The 18,427-nt window shown below is 29.4% G+C and overlaps 1 protein-coding gene across 8 annotated transcripts in view; it reads right to left on the bottom strand.

Moving 5' to 3' along the window:
• LOC106458244 (epidermal growth factor receptor kinase substrate 8-like protein 1) overlaps nucleotides 1-18,427 on the bottom strand; it is a 163,791-nt gene that overhangs the window by 12,215 nt on the left and 133,149 nt on the right. For 7 of the 8 annotated variants that reach the window (XM_022384392.1, XM_013917724.2, XM_022384391.1 and 4 more), the window contains 4 exons: nucleotides 16,998-17,168; nucleotides 15,510-15,651; nucleotides 8,200-8,247; nucleotides 2,735-2,884 (listed from right to left, as the gene is read on the bottom strand). In XM_022384392.1, coding sequence (XP_022240100.1) covers nucleotides 2,735-2,884; nucleotides 8,200-8,247; nucleotides 15,510-15,651; nucleotides 16,998-17,168 — 511 coding nt within the window. Of the gene's footprint in view, nucleotides 1-2,734; nucleotides 2,885-8,199; nucleotides 8,248-9,089; nucleotides 14,439-15,509; nucleotides 15,652-16,997; nucleotides 17,169-18,427 lie in introns of those variants that run through there. The other variant, XM_013917720.2, reaches the window with a different exon arrangement.

Genomic DNA, 18,427 nt, shown 5'->3' with positions numbered 1-18,427 from the left:
ATTTCTGTTGTGCATATATTGTTGTATAGAAGATATTTTAAAGTGATTCATCAGGTAAAAAATTAATAGATAGATGGATAAACCGATATGGCGCCATCTAGTGTACCTAAATGCATCTAGAAATTTTCTTTAAAATGACCAGAAAAACGGGGCTAAACGGTAACCCGTGGCCCGATTTTAACGAAACTTGTTTTATTCTGTTTTTATTCTCATTTCATTACAAATATGGCACTATTGTGCACCGTTTGTGCTGTATTTAATTACAGACAAGCAAACAAACAATCTCAGAGTTTTAGTAGTAAATAGATTGTTTTCCAATCTGTCTACAGAAATATTCATACACTTCTGCAAGATAAAATGTATAAAATAAAAATGTACTTAAACTGAGAAATTATATGTGTAGGTTAAAATAAAACCCTGAGGTGGCTTGTCAATAAAAATACACAAAATAAAATACAATATTAAATAAACATAAAGCTATTCTCCAAAAGTTATTTAAAAAGATTTAAAAAAGGAAAAGTATACTTTTTGATTATTATTTCTTGACTTTTAGTTCAAAAGAAAAACAATCCAAAAGAAAGCTAAATGCTAAAAAGTATGTTTTTACTTTTTCTTCTTCAATAATTTTTCTTGTTGTCTGTGGTGATCACTTGACATACAAGAATACCTACAGGAAATAGATGCATGTCTCATTCCTTTTTGGTTCATGATTATTGTTGGTTGTATTTTAGCTCTGCACACTACTAGGTATGGTGCTTGACTTATATATACACAGATTACTTTCATGTCCGTTTAATTATTTTTGTTTATGGTTATTGACAAACCCTCTACTCTCTAATATGTGTTTTGAGTACTCTACTTGACATACCTGAAGGAATTAGTTTCATGTCTGTTAATTATTTTCCTCGTGTTTATTGCCAAATCTATTCATAGTTATATTTAGTTTCACACTACCAAGTATTGTGAGTACTAGTTTCTTTCTTATGTGCAAAAATAAAGGTAAAAAAACAACAACAAAAAATCTTATTTCATGATACCTCATTTCCAATTCATAATACTTACATGCTTTTTAAAAAATCTCTCCCCCCAATGTAGATTTTCCTTCAAACATTGGAAAAATTTATTTATCACTATTGAAAACCATATGTATAAAACTAGCACTATTGATTTTTTATTATTATTTATCACTATTGAAAACCATATGTATAAAACAAGCAATTTAACTAAGAAATACCTTATGGTAGTTTGTGTTAACAAGAGTATTATATATTTCATTTACAGTACTCTTAGAAACTCACTTTGTGTACAAACATTGTAAATTTTTCAAATAAAACATTTTGTTACCATTTATTCTTTAATCATTTATAGATACATACTGACAATTAAAAAATTATACATTTATTTCAGTGTTTCTCAATTTAAAATAAAAACAGTTCTTTACCTTCTCAGTGAAACAACTTGTCAATTAGCAGTACTGATCTCATCTGTCTATTTGCTATCTGATATTTTACAACACATATGTTACACAGCAAAGGCAGCTACAATTCTACAAACTAGTTTTTCAATACATAGCACTGCAAAAGTATAAAATAACTAACTGGTGGCACTGCTGAAGTTTAACCTTAAATTATTTTTCATGCTATCTGAAACTTTTACTTTATCTTTTAATACTGCTCAAATTAAATCACTGAAACTGGATGAAACATAACCATTCAACCTTCCACTATACTTCCATATAATGGTAACTAGGACACCAAAGTACTACTTACCAAAAACAAAACATTTTTTAAAACTAGTGTTATTTCTACTTATACCTTAATTCTCAAACATTATTATATCTAAAAGACTTATTTTCTATAAGTAGAAATTTGAGGGAGTTCATGTAATAAAATTTACTTACCATAACTAAATTTGGTTTATTTTACTACATTTTGTTTCTTTAAAAGTTGGAAGCCTAAGACAGATGATAAGAAAAAGGGGTTTAGGTTGAACCAAAAGAAATCATGTTATTATCTGCTTTACTTCTGGGAGTAATAAGTGTGTAAAACTTATCTGTAACTAAAGTTGCTTGAGCAACAAAACTGTGTAGTCTCTTCCTGCTTTTCCACAGCTTATTAAATCTCCTAAACTCAAAAATAAGAAATTTATCGACTTGAGCAAATAAAACAAAGGCAGAGAAAATATTGCTGTAACACTGTACTTTCATTGGTGAGTTCTTTTGAAATTCCTGGGTGAAAATAATTCAACATTAAGTCCATGTGATGAGAATAAATTACTTTATTTCCTCCTCTAACATTATACAAGCATTTGTACATTGTTATAAATTGTTGTAGGCTTGCAAGTCTACATTACAAATGATGTTATAACCTCTCTAATGATACTAGGATTAACATAAAATCAACTTATTTGTACAAAACAACTCAATAAGAGCAATAGTAAGCACAGATCCAAATACTTTATGAAAACAAACTGACTAATTTAACTCTCTATCTTGAAATTAGTTTCTATCTGTTTATAACTCTACACTCTTTTGGCTATATATTCTCAATGCTTCATGGAACCTTATATTTATAACCTAGTTTTGAATATACTAGAGAACTTTACATCACCTCCTTAGAATTTTCTAGATGTTCTAGGCCTGCCTTATTAAACCTTTTGATCTTAAGACCCACATCTTCTTGTATTTAATTTCTAAATTACAACATTAAAAATACAGCATAAAACAATATCTTACATTTGGATGAATCAGGCACTGTATCTGGGAATGATGGTGGAGGTGGGGGAGGAGGAGGAGGAGCCATCACTGGTTCTGGCTGAGTGGTCATGAAACTAGACCACTGTGGAGTTGTGCAAAGTGGAAGGAAACGATTGTTTCTTTGTTTTCCTGAGTAAAATAAACATAAAAATAGGCAAAAGCATGGATGTATTGTTGTTAATGAGGCCTAGCACACTTTCACTGGAGTTGCATACTATTAGCATGACAGGTTTTCGAATCATGATTATGAGTTGTATGATCTAATAATGCAAAGATTTAGAAACACTAAAATTAGTTATATAAATTTAACATAAAATACTTTGAAAACATTAATATGAGTAATGTAGTAATATCAAGTCTCCCACCAGTGGGGAATCTCACTGAAAATATAGGGATAATAAAGGACAATTCTCTATAAAATAAAGCAAATAAAGAGCCTAATATTTATAAAAGACAACAACATGCAAAAGCTTACCTATATACAGAAGTTCTTGTAATTAATAATGTTTGTATACCTTACTCAGTTACATTTTCAAATGACAACTCATTTCTATTCTCATGAGTACAGTAGAAGAATGCTGGCAGAATTTTGATAGAAAAGCATACAATTGGACAATATTAAATACATGTACATATCTAGCTTACATTTGTAATGATACTAAACAAGTCCCAGTTGAAAAAACCTTCAGGCTTTAAGAAAGGCTAGCTAGTTTAATTTCAGTTACCCTAGTAAATTTTGATAGATATAAACTTTTCTTACTGATAAGAAATGGTAGAAAGTAGTTAAGAAATATATCTATTCAAGTACACAAGTTAAAGATGTACAGAGTAATATAGGGCTTTTGGGAGGACTATAATATGATAAAAGAGCACACAAGCATTATTATAAGCCACTGTAAAGAAAAAAGTATTTCAATAAAATAGTTGTTCAATACAAAAGTTACTATTACTTGTGTAACCAACTCAATATCCATGATAACAAATGAATAAACTTTTATCAAAACAAGTTTTCTGTGCTTCTTGTGTCTAGGATTTTGTGTTGCTTCTTAAGCTAGGACGATAAAGTGTAATCACTCATACCCATTATAAATTTGGATGTTGAAACAGAAACAGCTAAATAATTTATGATAGAATAATGTCAAAATCACTGAAGGTTGATAATTTAAACCAAATCCATCCTTTTGGTAAACTGTATGAAATGTTAATCTCTTATACTAAGGTCCAGGAACAACTGCTATTGACATTGAAAAAATGATAAAGTGTAAACTTTTTCCATTAGCATAAGAAACTCATTAAATAAATGTCCTTACTGATGCATATGTAACTCCTCAGTAAATGTCCTTACTGCTATAGTTCTAACTCCCAAGTAAATGTCCTCATTACTTCAGTTCTAACTTCCAGGTAAATGTCCTTACTGTTATAATTCTAACTTCCAGGTAAATGTCCTTACTGTTATAATTCTAACTCCCAAGTAAATGTCCTTACTGGTACAACTGTAACTCCCAATTAAATGTGCTTACTTCTTCAGTCCTAACTCCCAATAAATGTCTTCACTGGTATTGCAATTACAGTAGCATTTCCATGACATAAAATAATTAAAACATTAAGCAGAAGACTTACATCTTTGTGTTTAAATATTGTTCAGACTATCAGAGTTATTAATCCTGTACTTTTTATTAATAAATATATTTTTATATAGAAGTTATAAAATATTATTCCTCTACTGACAAAATTAATGTTAATTGAAGTCAATAAAATAATATGTTCATTTCTTTAACAACTGTTAAGTTGCATGTATTAAGAAGACATTAAAAATCTCATCAAGAGCATTATTTCTATATAAAGTACACATACATATCTATTTATGTATAATATTCACTCTAAGGCATGCATGAGAAGCTCAAGTGTATGGATAAAGAAATAATGTCAGTAGTCTAAGTTAACTTAACATTTCAAGCAAATTTAGTTTTCTTAAAACATCCATAAGTATATACAGATAAAATGTTTTAAAACTTAATGCTCAAGCCATAAGAAGAAAATAGGTAGTTCATGTTGAATACACAAAATTATCATCCAGTTAATAGTATAAGAGAAAAAAAGACCAAATATGAAAGTAATCACAAGCAAATGAGTGAACTCTCTTGCTAAGGTTATAGAACAAAACATTTTTGTTTGATAAAAAAGAAGAAACCATAAGCTCATAAAATGTAAAAGTAAATTCTGTATATCTTATTTTGTTCCATACTTCTATTATTGATGCTTTATCATTAAGAGAAATAGCTGAAAGTATTAAATGTATATAAAAAGGGGAATATAAATACTACTTTAATTTATATTAAAACCATTTAACTTGACATCTCCAAAACAATGGTTATAAACAGCCTTGAAATATAAACCTATGTACGATGAAACTCATTTGGTGTAATGAGCTTTAGTACTAAACAAAAAACCTTGTTAGCAGTGGCATACACAAACAATGAGGTTGAAATACTGTTATCCACTTTTCTTACCAAAAAGCCTTACTGGGCAAGTAAAGAGTAATTTAATTATATTATTATCAGTCTGATTATGACTTAATATCACATAATATTTCCAACTTCTTATTTTGTTTGTGATAAATCTTAGATGTTAAAACAAACGTTTTCATGACAGACTTCTGTTTATATTGCACTAAATATGCAAAATGTCTGTATAAAAAATGCTGTTAGTGAATCTTATATTAATATTGAAATATTGTTTTATCTTGTGCTACATAACAAAACTGTTGCATGATAATATAGTTACATAGTGCAAATTAATTTCCCTTTTTTTATTATTTTTAGGTTCCACAGAATCTTAAAGGTGCAATTTGTTGAATTTATTGATGTTTATTGATGCATAAGCATAAAGATTTCTTACACTAATTACTTAATCTCAAGGTTTTAAGGTCAAACCAAACCAGATTTTTCATAACTGGTCTGTTTTGTGTTTTAATTATGTATGTGTGTATTAAGTTTTATGAATCTAATCAAATGTAGAGCCAAAAATATCATTAACAGAGAGGGTACTCAACTGATGAAACAATGCATTCTAATCTTTATAAATAGTGATGCAAGAAAAGTATATTTACTTCATTATACTGACTCCTAATTGATTTTCAGTTTTACTCTGATTGGAAGTTAATATTAATTAAGTAAATAGACCCCTAAGTATTTGAGCTTGTACCAACCAATGGTAATGAAAATCATGATTTTTTTTTATTCAAATACACTTAGATATATTAAGTCTGAATTAGGTATGCCATATACTCTTAATTAATCAGAGTTTAGCTATGTTTGGTTGTTAAACGTTTTTCAGCATTTGATACAGACTAGCAGTGTGTGTAATACTTGATTAAGGATGTTCACTGATACTGTATACATAATACCTTATTCAGGCTGCAAACAACCCGATAAGTTTGTATTTACTGCTCAAATCATAATTCATATAAACTGTTAGAAAACATACAAAACACAATGCATGTTATGTTTTGAAACATAAAGCTTTCTGACAAATAAAGTCTATAGACTAACATATTTAGCTTCAAGTTGGTTGAATGTTCAGTAAATTCTACCTGCTCTGTATAAGTGGCCATAAGTCATCCACAGAAGCAATTCTGGTAGGGTAAAATAAAACAAAGCCCAAATGGTCGTACAGCTTCTTATATGATTTATTACAGACCAACTAATACACTGTAACTACCATCTAATCAAGCATGAATGATGACATTTAAGTTATATATATTGAATCATGTGTAGACTGTAGAATCGGATATGTACACCATATGAATCAGGCAATAAAATACATGATAATTTATACGCTCCACTAATTAAACATACTATAAATATATATTAACATCTGTGAATTAAGTTACTGGATAGCTGATACATTTTATATTATACATTACATGAACCAGAAAGAACTGTAAACTTGTATATTCTACCTGAAATAACACTGCAGATTATGTGATAAAATGTAGCAACCATCAAAGTCAGGCTGTAGTGTTAATGACAGATTATTAAAAGTTTGATTCAGAAAGTAAAATAATTCAGTTTATACAAATGATAACTGAATATACCACATATTTAATTGAAATTGACATTACGTTAATTAAAAGCCTGTTTGGTACATTGTATTCAGGCTATTGTGTTTCAAATGACACAAATTATAGAATAACCGAATATACTATATACCTACTTGATATTGGCCGTACATTAACTCGTAACTTGATGTTTGCACTGCCCGATTTAGGTTGTAAGTTAATTAATGACTTTTATATATCACCTGATTCAAAAATTAGATTAAATGATATGCTCTAGATATCACTTGGTTAAGAAAGTAGATTAACTGATATGCTCTAGAGATTACTTGACTGAGAGTGCAGGTTAACTGATAAGACAGTATGTATCATGATTCAGAGAAGTGATAAATTGTATGAGTAACCTGATTAAGAGAACATTTTAACATGAGTACCACATGATTCAGTTTATAGTTTAAATGATATACTGTACATTATTTGAATCAGAAAGTATTTATTAACTGATTCAGAGAACAGATTAACTGATAAGATTGTGTGTATCAACTAATTCCACCTGATTCGATTTATAGGTTAAATGATATATTGGACATGACTTGAATCAGAAATTAGGTTGTCTGATAGCATATGTGTATTTTTCATTCAAATCTATATGTTAACTAGCAGTCACTATGTACCACCTGATTCGGCTGGTAACATTAACTGGTATACTGTAGGTAACATTCATGCTTCAAGTCAGACCAAACATAGATAAAATGTCATAAATGGAAATTCACCCTACGTAAGAAGACTCACAGAGGTTCATTAGCTTCTGGTATATGAAAGTATAAAGGAACAGATATTTTAAGCATGTATTTACAAATCTCAAAATCATAAGTAAATATTTTGAAACAAGTAAAATCATGCTACAGTACATTTAAAAACTGTTTATAAAATTGACCAGTTTAAATTCAATGAGAGTTATTAAAATAATACTTGGCAGTTTAAGTTCAAATGAAAAAAAAACTATTTCAAAAAAATGGACTTCAAGGAGAAAAGGATGAGCCATTACTTCTGTTAACTCCAACCATGTCAAAAAATATGAGAAGCATGTATTAAATACACCCACTTCTATACATATCATAGAGAAAAGTCATTAGTCACGAAAAAAACCTCAGTACAAAATTCACATGTGAAATCTTAAAATAGTATAACATGTAAAGGTCAGCTTTAATACATTTTTTCATTTTGTTTGTTTTTTAAACAACTCAGTGCTCTGGATGCAAACAAGTGTCTTCATTTATTGTTTACTTCTTTGAGAAATGAATCAAAACTTGCAGCTTATTTATGACGAAAATTACTGGAGCATTAGTAAAAACTATTATGTAAAAAAAAACAACTTCTTACTTACTTCCATCTGGACTATCCATTCTGGATAAAGCAGTGTTAAAAGCTGAATCTATTTGGAAGCAGAAAAACTAGTCTGTTAGTAGTCACCACCACCAGTGTTAGATTAAATCATGTAAAAAAAAACTATAAAACGTTAAGGTTATTACATGCAAGCAAAATGTTAATAAGCTAAACAACTGAAAGAAAACTAAAATATAACGTTTCTAGGTGCTAAAATGAAATTTATCAAAAGTTATAAAAACAAAAAACAATGTTTCTCTCAATCGGTGATTAGTAGCCTAAAAACTTTGACTGCATATTTTCATTTTGTCAGTTAAAACTACATTGGTAAATTTAAAATGTCACTAACACTATCCCCTGAAAATAACTCAAATTCTAATAACTGATTGCACAACAGTTTTTAATATATTATTTTGTTCAAAACTAAGTTTTATCTAAATTTTAGTTTTTTTTTATTATCTGTAAAAAAGTAATTAATTTTTGTTTTATATGATGTCTACCAGAGTGAAACAAAATACTGAAAGAAAACATTAAACAGTTATAAAATGTGGAGTAATTTAATTCTGAAAGTTTAAAATGCCAACATTATATTTTATCCTGTCAGTTGGTTAATATCAATGCATCAATATCATGCTGAATTAATAAGCCATTCATGTTAATTAACAAAAAGAAGGTAGATAAGCAAGCAGGGGTCAAACATATGCAAGGAACATAAAGCTATGAAATTTCACAAATGTCAAGAGGTAGAAATATGTTACAAATTATCTAATAACATCCAACTTTTAGAATAAATAAACAGTTAAGGCTTCATTGTTACAAATGATATAGAAAGAAGTACAGGAAGACATGATACTCAACAGAAAAGACATAATAAATAAGGAACATGTTCAATGCTTGTTAATAATATAAGTTTTATTGAAAATCAATAAACATACAGCAATGATTCACTCCAGAAGCCAAGGGGTCAACCATATACCATGATCTACTTCATATTTAGTGTCCAAACAAAGTTAAAAAAAGTCATACATTCCAGCTGCTACATATCATTCTGAGCTACGAGTAAAACCTTTTCAGATCACTTTATTAAAAATGTATACACTTTACACAGTTATTTACCTACTTCTCTGACTTTAGCTTTATCATTAGAAAAAACTTGATGAAGTTACTATTAGATGTCACCAGTGACTTTCAGAAGTCATGGAAAAATATTTCTAAAATGCTTATTTTTCAAAGCTAAATGTCATTTACAATACCAACTCATTTTACTTTAAAAATTCAATAAGCAGACAAAAACCTGGATGAACTATGGTTCACATTTAATATCTAAAGCCAATAAAATTCAACATATTTTCAACGATTATGTATAATAACAGTCAGGTTTATCATCTGAAGTCAGTAAACAGCCTTAAAACTCTATGTGAACATAAGAATTATCATTGTCAACCAAATATATAACTTCCACCATCAATGAACAGACTTAAAACATAAATGAACATTTAATACAAATGGTATTTTTCAAGACTAAAATATATTTGTTAACACAGAGTACAAAAATGCAAATTACATCTTGAGCAATGTGAATAAAATCTATGAACGTGTTAATTACAAATGCAAAGTATTTCAAATGATATCATATTTAATCTTACATGATGATGCAAAGTTTTACATCTTTAGAGGTCAAAACACTATTTATATTCAATGTTTAACATTAGTTCCTTTTGAACTTCACTAGAGGGTTTGATCTGTAATTCTTGAAAATTAGTATTTTTGGTGCATGCTGAAAGAATTAACATTTTATTTGTTTCTTTGTTGTAAAGCACAAAGATACACAATGGGATATCTGTGTTGTACCCACCACAAGCATTAAAATCCAATTCCTAGCATTACAAACCCTCAGACTTACTGCAAAGCCACCAGGGAGTGGATTTAAATATAAACATGGGGAATGATTGCACTATAAGATTACTACTGAATTTAATTTAAAGCAACTTCTGTCATTCCATGAAACACCAGATATAAAATGTTGTACTATTCTTATAAAGTTCTACCAACTAACCAAACAGAATCAGGACACTCTTACATAAATTCCAATAAAATACTGGCAATACAATAACAAAAAAATAATACATATGTAAGTTTTGTAACTGTGCAATCTTGATATTAGTTACATCTGTATTACAACCAAACACTTTTTTTTATACAAAAGAAATCAACAAGTTAGTAATTTATCAAACTAATGCACTTGAGATAATATAAGTATTAATAAAATATTCCTTAGCAAAACTAATACAAATTTATAAAAAGAAACAAGTACTGGGCTTTCCAGAGAATTTGCATAATAAAAAAAATAATAACATTTAGAATCCTGGCTGCACAACAAGAAAATGGTTTGGTGTAGAATACTACATAAATGTTGTTTTCTTAGTGCAAAACTACACTATGGGCTATCACCACTTTGTCACTGCAGGGAATTAAACCCCAAATATTAGCATTGTAAGTCCATAAACTTAGCACAGACCCACTGGGGGATTATTATACAGATAGCAAAATCATATGATAAAGACAGAATAAAATTTTTTATTTAACAAAATAGAACAAAAGCTCAATAACTTCCTAAACAAATGTAATTGTACATCTGTAATTGTTTTGTTTCAGTTACAATTTGGTATTTACATAAACAACTAACTATTACAAATAAAACAAGTTAACACCAGTAGGGACAAAAGTCACCTTAATAACCATTTCTGTAACTTAAAGGAGAACTAGTACCTGAACTTTATTAGATTCTGTTATACAACATATATATACTTTTATATTCTACTTTATGTGTGACACACACATGTACAATTCAAGTCTAATTTGAGTAGCTTACTTTATGTAAAATACTTATAACATACAGTCCATTGCAAAAATTCTTTTGTATGCCCCATTTATGAACTTGACAGTTCAATTAAGTGTATCATAGAACTCAATTAATAGTTTCTGCTATACTACATGACTTGGATATCAGTACAAGGTGATAATATTTTAAAAGATATTTGTTCATGGGGAAAACATTTCATCACCAGTGAGGCACAATAACAACCATAAGGTTCATTCATTTTGGACGTAGTACAGTGTGTTTCAAAATCATATTTTACTGCATACATGTCTAAATCACTTTCCTCACAAACTAGCATTGCTTTTATTTCTCTTTAAAGAATATGAACAATGTCTAAAACATATGATGCTTGCAGCCACTTAATTTAGAGATACGTGTTTGATATGCTGATTGAGAAAGCATACTGAAAACGTTCTACGAAGGTGATTTTGGAACACCTTGTTTCAAGTCCAAATTCTCCTTCATAAAACATATGATTTTTATTGTGCCAATGGTAGAATTTATTTCCCCTAGAACAAGTAGTTATAAGATATAATCATTTTCAACAGGATTTTTATATATAATCTTCCAGTAGATTTTGCTGTGTGACATCTGTAATTCCCTATTCAACTTTAAAAGAAAATTTCTGTTATTGCATGCATTTATGATTCACTACCCTACAAGTATCATAAAAAAAACTTAATATTTATCAAACCATGAATACTTTTTTGTTGGGTGACACAAATGTGATTTGCTAAACATCATTATTTTATTTTTCTTTCTTTTTTACTTTACTATGAATCAATAAAAGTCTTGTAAAGCTACTGCTATTAAACCTAATATATGCCTCAACTTGAATAACTTGTGTTGGGTGCAAGGCTACTGAGGTGTTCTAGGGCTTCAGGAAGGATTGGTTGGTATATGCCTTCTCCAGGAACCCCTTTGTGGCAGAGGGCCTTGATAAAAACTTCACTAGCTTTCCAACCCTCTCAGTGTATCTGGTTGGGTGATAAATGTGATTCACTTCCCAAACTTACAAAGCTTCTGGTATATGACACATTTATGAGTTACCACCCTCATTTGTCTTGAAAAACTTTTATTTGGTGACACAAATGTATTTTGTAATATTACTTGGACATATTCAATTATATGACATAGTTTAGATTTATAAACCATACTTGATAGCTTCTCATATCTGATACATCTAGAGTTCATTATCCAACATGGAAAGCTTCTAATTTCCATTATATTTACCCAGTTTCAGAAATGTCTATTGTCAAGTGCAATTATTGACCACTATCCAACATAAAAATGCTTCTCTGAGATTCCTTTTCATTTATTTATTCACTACTTAACTTGGATAACTTCTGAGATACAACACACCTGAAATATATCACCTTACACTTAATAGTATGTGTCGCAAGACTATACAAGGGGAAAATTCAAGGAGGGGACAAGAGGGCTACAGCCTTCCTTTGACCTGGTTAATCTGGTATTCCAGTTTGAGGTAGGCTTGTTGCATTACAATCTACAGCTTGTTGTTTGCTCATTCTTTATTGGCCAGTGTGATGTGTAGAATTAATCTTGGAAGAGCTTAAGTACAGCCTTGTGAAGCATTGGCTCACTCAGATGGGAGTGTGCTGTGCTAAACTCATGCATCTCATCAGTGATCTGTTCCATAATGCTTTGAGAATTTTTACTCAATAGAAATGCATGTAATCAATTGTCTTGAGAAAACAAGAATGTTCTACAGGTTATAGGAACAAAAGCAAAGAGTATATAAATTGTGGACTCGTATGTTTCACAAGTAATTACCAACTCAGTTGTGCTTTTTGTGTAAAAATACCTAACAAAAGAGCCCAAGTTCCTATTCTTTTTTTGAAATTTATAGCATACAAGTAAAGAATCTAAAATAATCAATAATGAGTTAGAAAGTTGAGCTAATGCAGTTAATTTGATGACAAGGAACCCACTCTGAGACTAATAATGGTTGGAAAGAAAAGAAATAGAAGTATGGAGAGACCTTCAAAAGTGCAACCAGCAATACAAATAAAAATTATATAAATTGATCATGTGAAGTAGGAAGGTAAAATTATATAAATTTATCATGTGAAGTAGGAAGGTAAACACACAAGACAATCATCAACCACCAAACTTTCTGTTGTGGTCTTTATGACACTTTTAGGCTTTCTTATGAGAGAGAAGCTCACTAATGTACACCACACTTAACTATGCTTCCAATCTCCAAGGCTTAAATGCCTACAATCTCTGATAATTTCACCCCTGATCAAATACTTCATTTTACTGTTGGATTTTGTACGTATCTGAAATCTTACTTTCACCAATGGAATTAAAACTATTGGAGAATTTTTTGAAAATTCATTACTTCAGCATGCTTCCTACAACACCATAAAAGTGAGCTCCATTTTTACATATTTTTTCTTGGCTCATTCTCCACCTTCAACTATTCTAAACTCTCTCCTTGACTTAGAATGATTGTCTATTATAGTGGTTCCCAGCCTGTGGTACTCATACTTTTGAGGGTATGCAGAGAGGTTTCTAGAGGTACCTGAGAATCTTTGAAAAACATCAACAAGAAAATAAGCCCAACATCTCTAAATTGAAGGGCTGGTGAATCACCAACATATTCCACTAGCCAGCACTCAATGTTTGCATATTGTTGAATTACTCTTAAATTATTTCTTTATATTTACTTTTGCATTAATATAAATAATATATTTTTTTAATATATGCATTAAGGGTATGCAGCTGGCTCAGAAGTTTGATTAGGGGATATGTAGCACAAAAAAAGCTGAGAATCACTGGTCATCTTCATTTTCATCATTTCTGTTGTGTGACACATTTGATGTTCAACCAACTTTCACATTCTGTTTCTGTTGTTGGGATGTATTTGAAGAGGTTAAAATTCTGTTGTGGATAATGACCCAAAGACCCTTTGGAGCAATTCTTTGAATTAAAAAATTAAACTCTTAATGGGCAAAACTGGTCTCCAGATCCCTGCATGTTTCACCAAGGAAGTTATTCCCTTGAGTTATTATTAATTAATTTAGTTCTTAATAAGACATTTAACCTCAAATCATGTGGAACCATTATCAAACAAATGGTTCTTTTGATATCTGTTAAATTAAACTCCTATCAAAGATTTTGTTCCTTAAAACCCAGCAAAAATTGGATTGCTTATAATGATATCCTTCACTAAATTCTAAGTGAGATTAAACACTTGTTTGCAATAAAAATTTGATACTTTCCAAGATAATTGTCTCATATGATGGGTTTTATACTTGGATCACTGGAAGTATGTTATACCTTGATCCGCAATCTCTACAAGATCTTCTCACCTTGAAATTCTAGAATCATATCTTCATTAGAAATAAAATGCATTAAAACCATCTTCTATAAAAACAAAACAATTTTATAAAGAATTCTTGATAAAATATGTTCAAATTCATTATTACAAAAGGCACTTTAACCACTCTAACTAGTAGTTTATATTATACTATGTACATTAACAATGATATTCACAACATATGAAACATGAGATTAAATATGAACTCATGCTCTAGAGTATAAAGTAAAATTTTTCTTCAACATATTCAGATTTTAATAATTTTTATGTTTTCATCCTTTAACAGAAGTTATAATATAAAACCACATTTATTAATCAATATTCTACAATCACCAATCAAAAACTTCAATTTAAATGTTTATTCTCTGGCTTTCATATTTTAATAGATCTATAGAAAAAGATTTTTATCAATATCAATTTAACAATTATTAATTGAAACATGATTTTCTTTCAGCTTTTATATTTGATCATATCTTTAGAATATAGTGTGAAGATTCTTAATTAATATTTTATGAGGAAAATCAATTTCTGGTTTATATTTTTAACTGCAATTAGATCACATAACTCTTATTTCAGCACAACCATACCAAATAATCTGTACCGCACAAAAAATAATTAGTTATTACAAAAATATTGCTAATGCTGAATTCTATTCACAGTTAAGACTGATGATTCTAGTGAACATTATTATTAGCCACAGAATTATACACCATTTAGTCATTATTATTATTTTTGTGTTAATAATATGAGAATATAATATCAAATGAACAAATCTTCTCAGTTCCAATCCATATTTCAATAAACTGTTATTCTTCAAATCTCCATCAAATATTTTACTTTCCACCCAGAACTCCACACAAGAATATGATGAACATTCCTGATACAGCACCAAGCACAAGTGATGTTTCAAATGTCATTTTCAATTATCATCAACTTTCAACTAAGAAGCTAAGATGTTCAAAGGTAATTCAGCATATTTACTCAGAATACACACATTCAGATAGTCAAACAGAGGGTAGACAAACATGGGAAGGCAAGAAAGCCACAAGGGATTGTCAGATGAATCAGAAGTAGCGAAATTCACCTTTCTTTCCCATTCGTTCTCTTTGGATCCAGTCAGCTGATGCTGGAGTGGGAATTGGGTGGTATGAAGGACCTCGATATGGTGAGCTTGATGGCCCAGAGCTACTGTCGTTTCTTCTCTCTTGGACTGGTGAAGATTCATTCTGAAAAAATAAAATCAGTACCAATAATGCAATAAAGCAAATGATGTAATTATCTTGTCATCTTAAGCTATTTTCTTAAAACTATTTAATTTCTAAAACAGGTTCTTAATAAGTTTGTTTATCATGCTTAATAAAAGAACAACATGTGAAGTAAAAACTCTGTTGTACAAAGTATGCATTACTGGCCACATTTTTCAAACTAAAGTACTGAAATCTTTTATTACGTCTTTAGATGACCAAGGTATAGTGACAGTAATAATAGCTTACAGTTCATCAAGTCTGAAACATGGCTTATACAGAAGCACAGAGTAATATACTTTCAATTAGATCTGAAATTTGAAATATACAGCAGTATTGTTCTGTTCATAAGTTCTGATATATAAAGCTTACAGTAATACACCATACTGCATTGTTAATCAGGTATGAAAATAATATACAGAATAATAAAGAGTACTATAATATTCATACTATCTGATACATGATGCACAGCAGTAAAGAGTGCTGTGCTGTCCATCAGGTCTGAAATATGAAGTATAAAGCATTAAAAAGTAATGTCTATTAACACCTGCTACAATCCAACATTTGGTCTAACAAGAAACATTAACTGCACTATGATAAAATAAAAAATATTGACTCCATCTTTTGTTTTTCTTTCAGAGTAATTTAAACCAACACTTTGAATATTTTTAGGAGTAATACATAAAATATACAATAGTGCATGATACTTGAAATATTCTTATAGTATCAGATTCCTTTTGAGCTAAACTTTGTAAAGTAAAAAAAATACTGTACTTAACAGATACATTTAAAATGTTTTATTATCAATACTAAATTATTTTAGCAGACAATATTTTTAAAAAAATGAGATAATTACTGTATTTTATACCAATTATTGAACTATATAATTTCATGTAGCCAAATTTTTCTAAATGGATTGTTACCACATTTATAATCCCTCAGATGAAAATCCACCATTTATAATCTTTATTTCTAAAAACAACAATTTTTTTTCAACAAGTTTTTAAAATTAAATGCAGGTTTAACAATTACTAGCATTAAGTAAACTAAATTAATAAAATTATCTCATAAGTTTTTTCATGACATTTAAGCAGTATTTCTTGTTTCTCTATATAGGAGCATTGTTTAATACTTGATTAATCTGCATTATCACAAGAAACTATGAATTTTGAACAGCTAAAAAAAAAGATCCTTCTGATCCACCATAAAAGAGGTTATAAATACATTCTTTTTAGTCTTCACACTAAACTTAAAACAAGATGCACCATAGAAAAATAAGCTTGAACATATAAAACCATTCAGTAGGCTAAAAAAAAACTAAAACTTACGGGACTGTAGTAGTTGTTTCGACTTGGCCCAGCACGAGAATACAGAGGATTACTAAAGACCTCATCTTCCGAAGGTGATCCCTGATACTGAGCTATGATAGTACTTGGAATATAGCCAACCTGTCCACGCATGTTTCTTGCTCTCCACCATTTCCTACTATCATCTAGTAGCTATAAACCACACAGAATTAAATTACTGAAACTTCTAGCATAAACATCGAAATAAAGAAACAACCAACATAGGAATAGATTGATAAAAAGTAGAGAAAGTTATAAACACCTGGCCATGCCGGGCCCACTTGGTTTAAGAAAACATAAAGACAAAAAAGTCTTTCAAATTGTACTTCATAAAAATACCTACTGAGTAATTTACTGAATACTTTTAATGGAAATAAAATCAAAGGCAAAATATTTTCTTTGACTACAATTATAATTTTTTTTAATTTTTGAAGTAAACATTCTTAAAAAATCATAAGAATAATACATGTGCTTTATATCTTACAAATAAAACTGAAACTTAGTTCTTTCTTCTTCATACTAAGAGTAATTCCAAAATGGCAAAAAAGCTAGTGTGAAGCCTTAATTCAGTAGTCCCAGTAACCAGATTTCACAATTTAGATCCCTTTGTTTATATGAAGATTTTTTATAAAATAGTTTTCTTCATGGTTTCCTTAAAAAGTCACCAAGGAATTAATTTTAAAGATTAAAAAAATATAATTGCTTAAAAATATAACCTAATAAAGGGTATATTGTAATTATTTTCTAGTCTCAAAATATACCAGTCCTTCAATAACACAAGTTTTTTGTTTCTTTTGATTAATACTAGTAATGGCATTTTTTAGACAATTCACAATTTTGCCAAAAAACAGCCCTAAATCATATGTAAATAAGGAAATTTTAATGTTACACAGTGTGTATATCAGTATCTATATATGTAACCAAAACTCCTGTGCCATCTATTAACCTGATGACTACTGGTACTAACTTTCTTAGTAGGCAATGCAAGTGTGCATTTGTGAATTGAAAAAATGATAGAGAACTTATCTTTTAATGGATTTCCGATTTTATTTTTATAAATAGTAGCATAACATTCAATTATTTGTACAAAATTGTATTCTTTAATGAAGTTTAAAGAGTAATTTAATGAAAAAATTCCTAAAACACGTTTTAGACTGTAAATAAGCACCCTCTAAGAAGAAATGTTTTTTCAAACTTTTTTTAAGATATTTCCTTTCACCTCAGCACTGGTTCTGCCATCTATGATTGGTATCTAAACCCTTTTCTAGTCTGTTTTCTTTATAAAACTGCGTCTGGGCGTGTTAAACCTCAGTTGTAAAACTTTTAGCCAATCCTAATCGAAAGTGTCAATTTCAGTACCAATTATTCCAACTGCTGTATCTCCCATTTGACAATCATGGGTTGGTATAAGG

This window comes from Limulus polyphemus, unplaced genomic scaffold, assembly GCF_000517525.1.
Source record: "Limulus polyphemus unplaced genomic scaffold, Limulus_polyphemus-2.1.2 Scaffold434, whole genome shotgun sequence".
Classification (NCBI taxonomy): domain Eukaryota; kingdom Metazoa; phylum Arthropoda; class Merostomata; order Xiphosura; family Limulidae; genus Limulus; species Limulus polyphemus.
The sequence above is the reverse complement of the archived record's forward strand: the minus strand, read 5'-3'. Positions and strand labels throughout refer to the sequence as shown.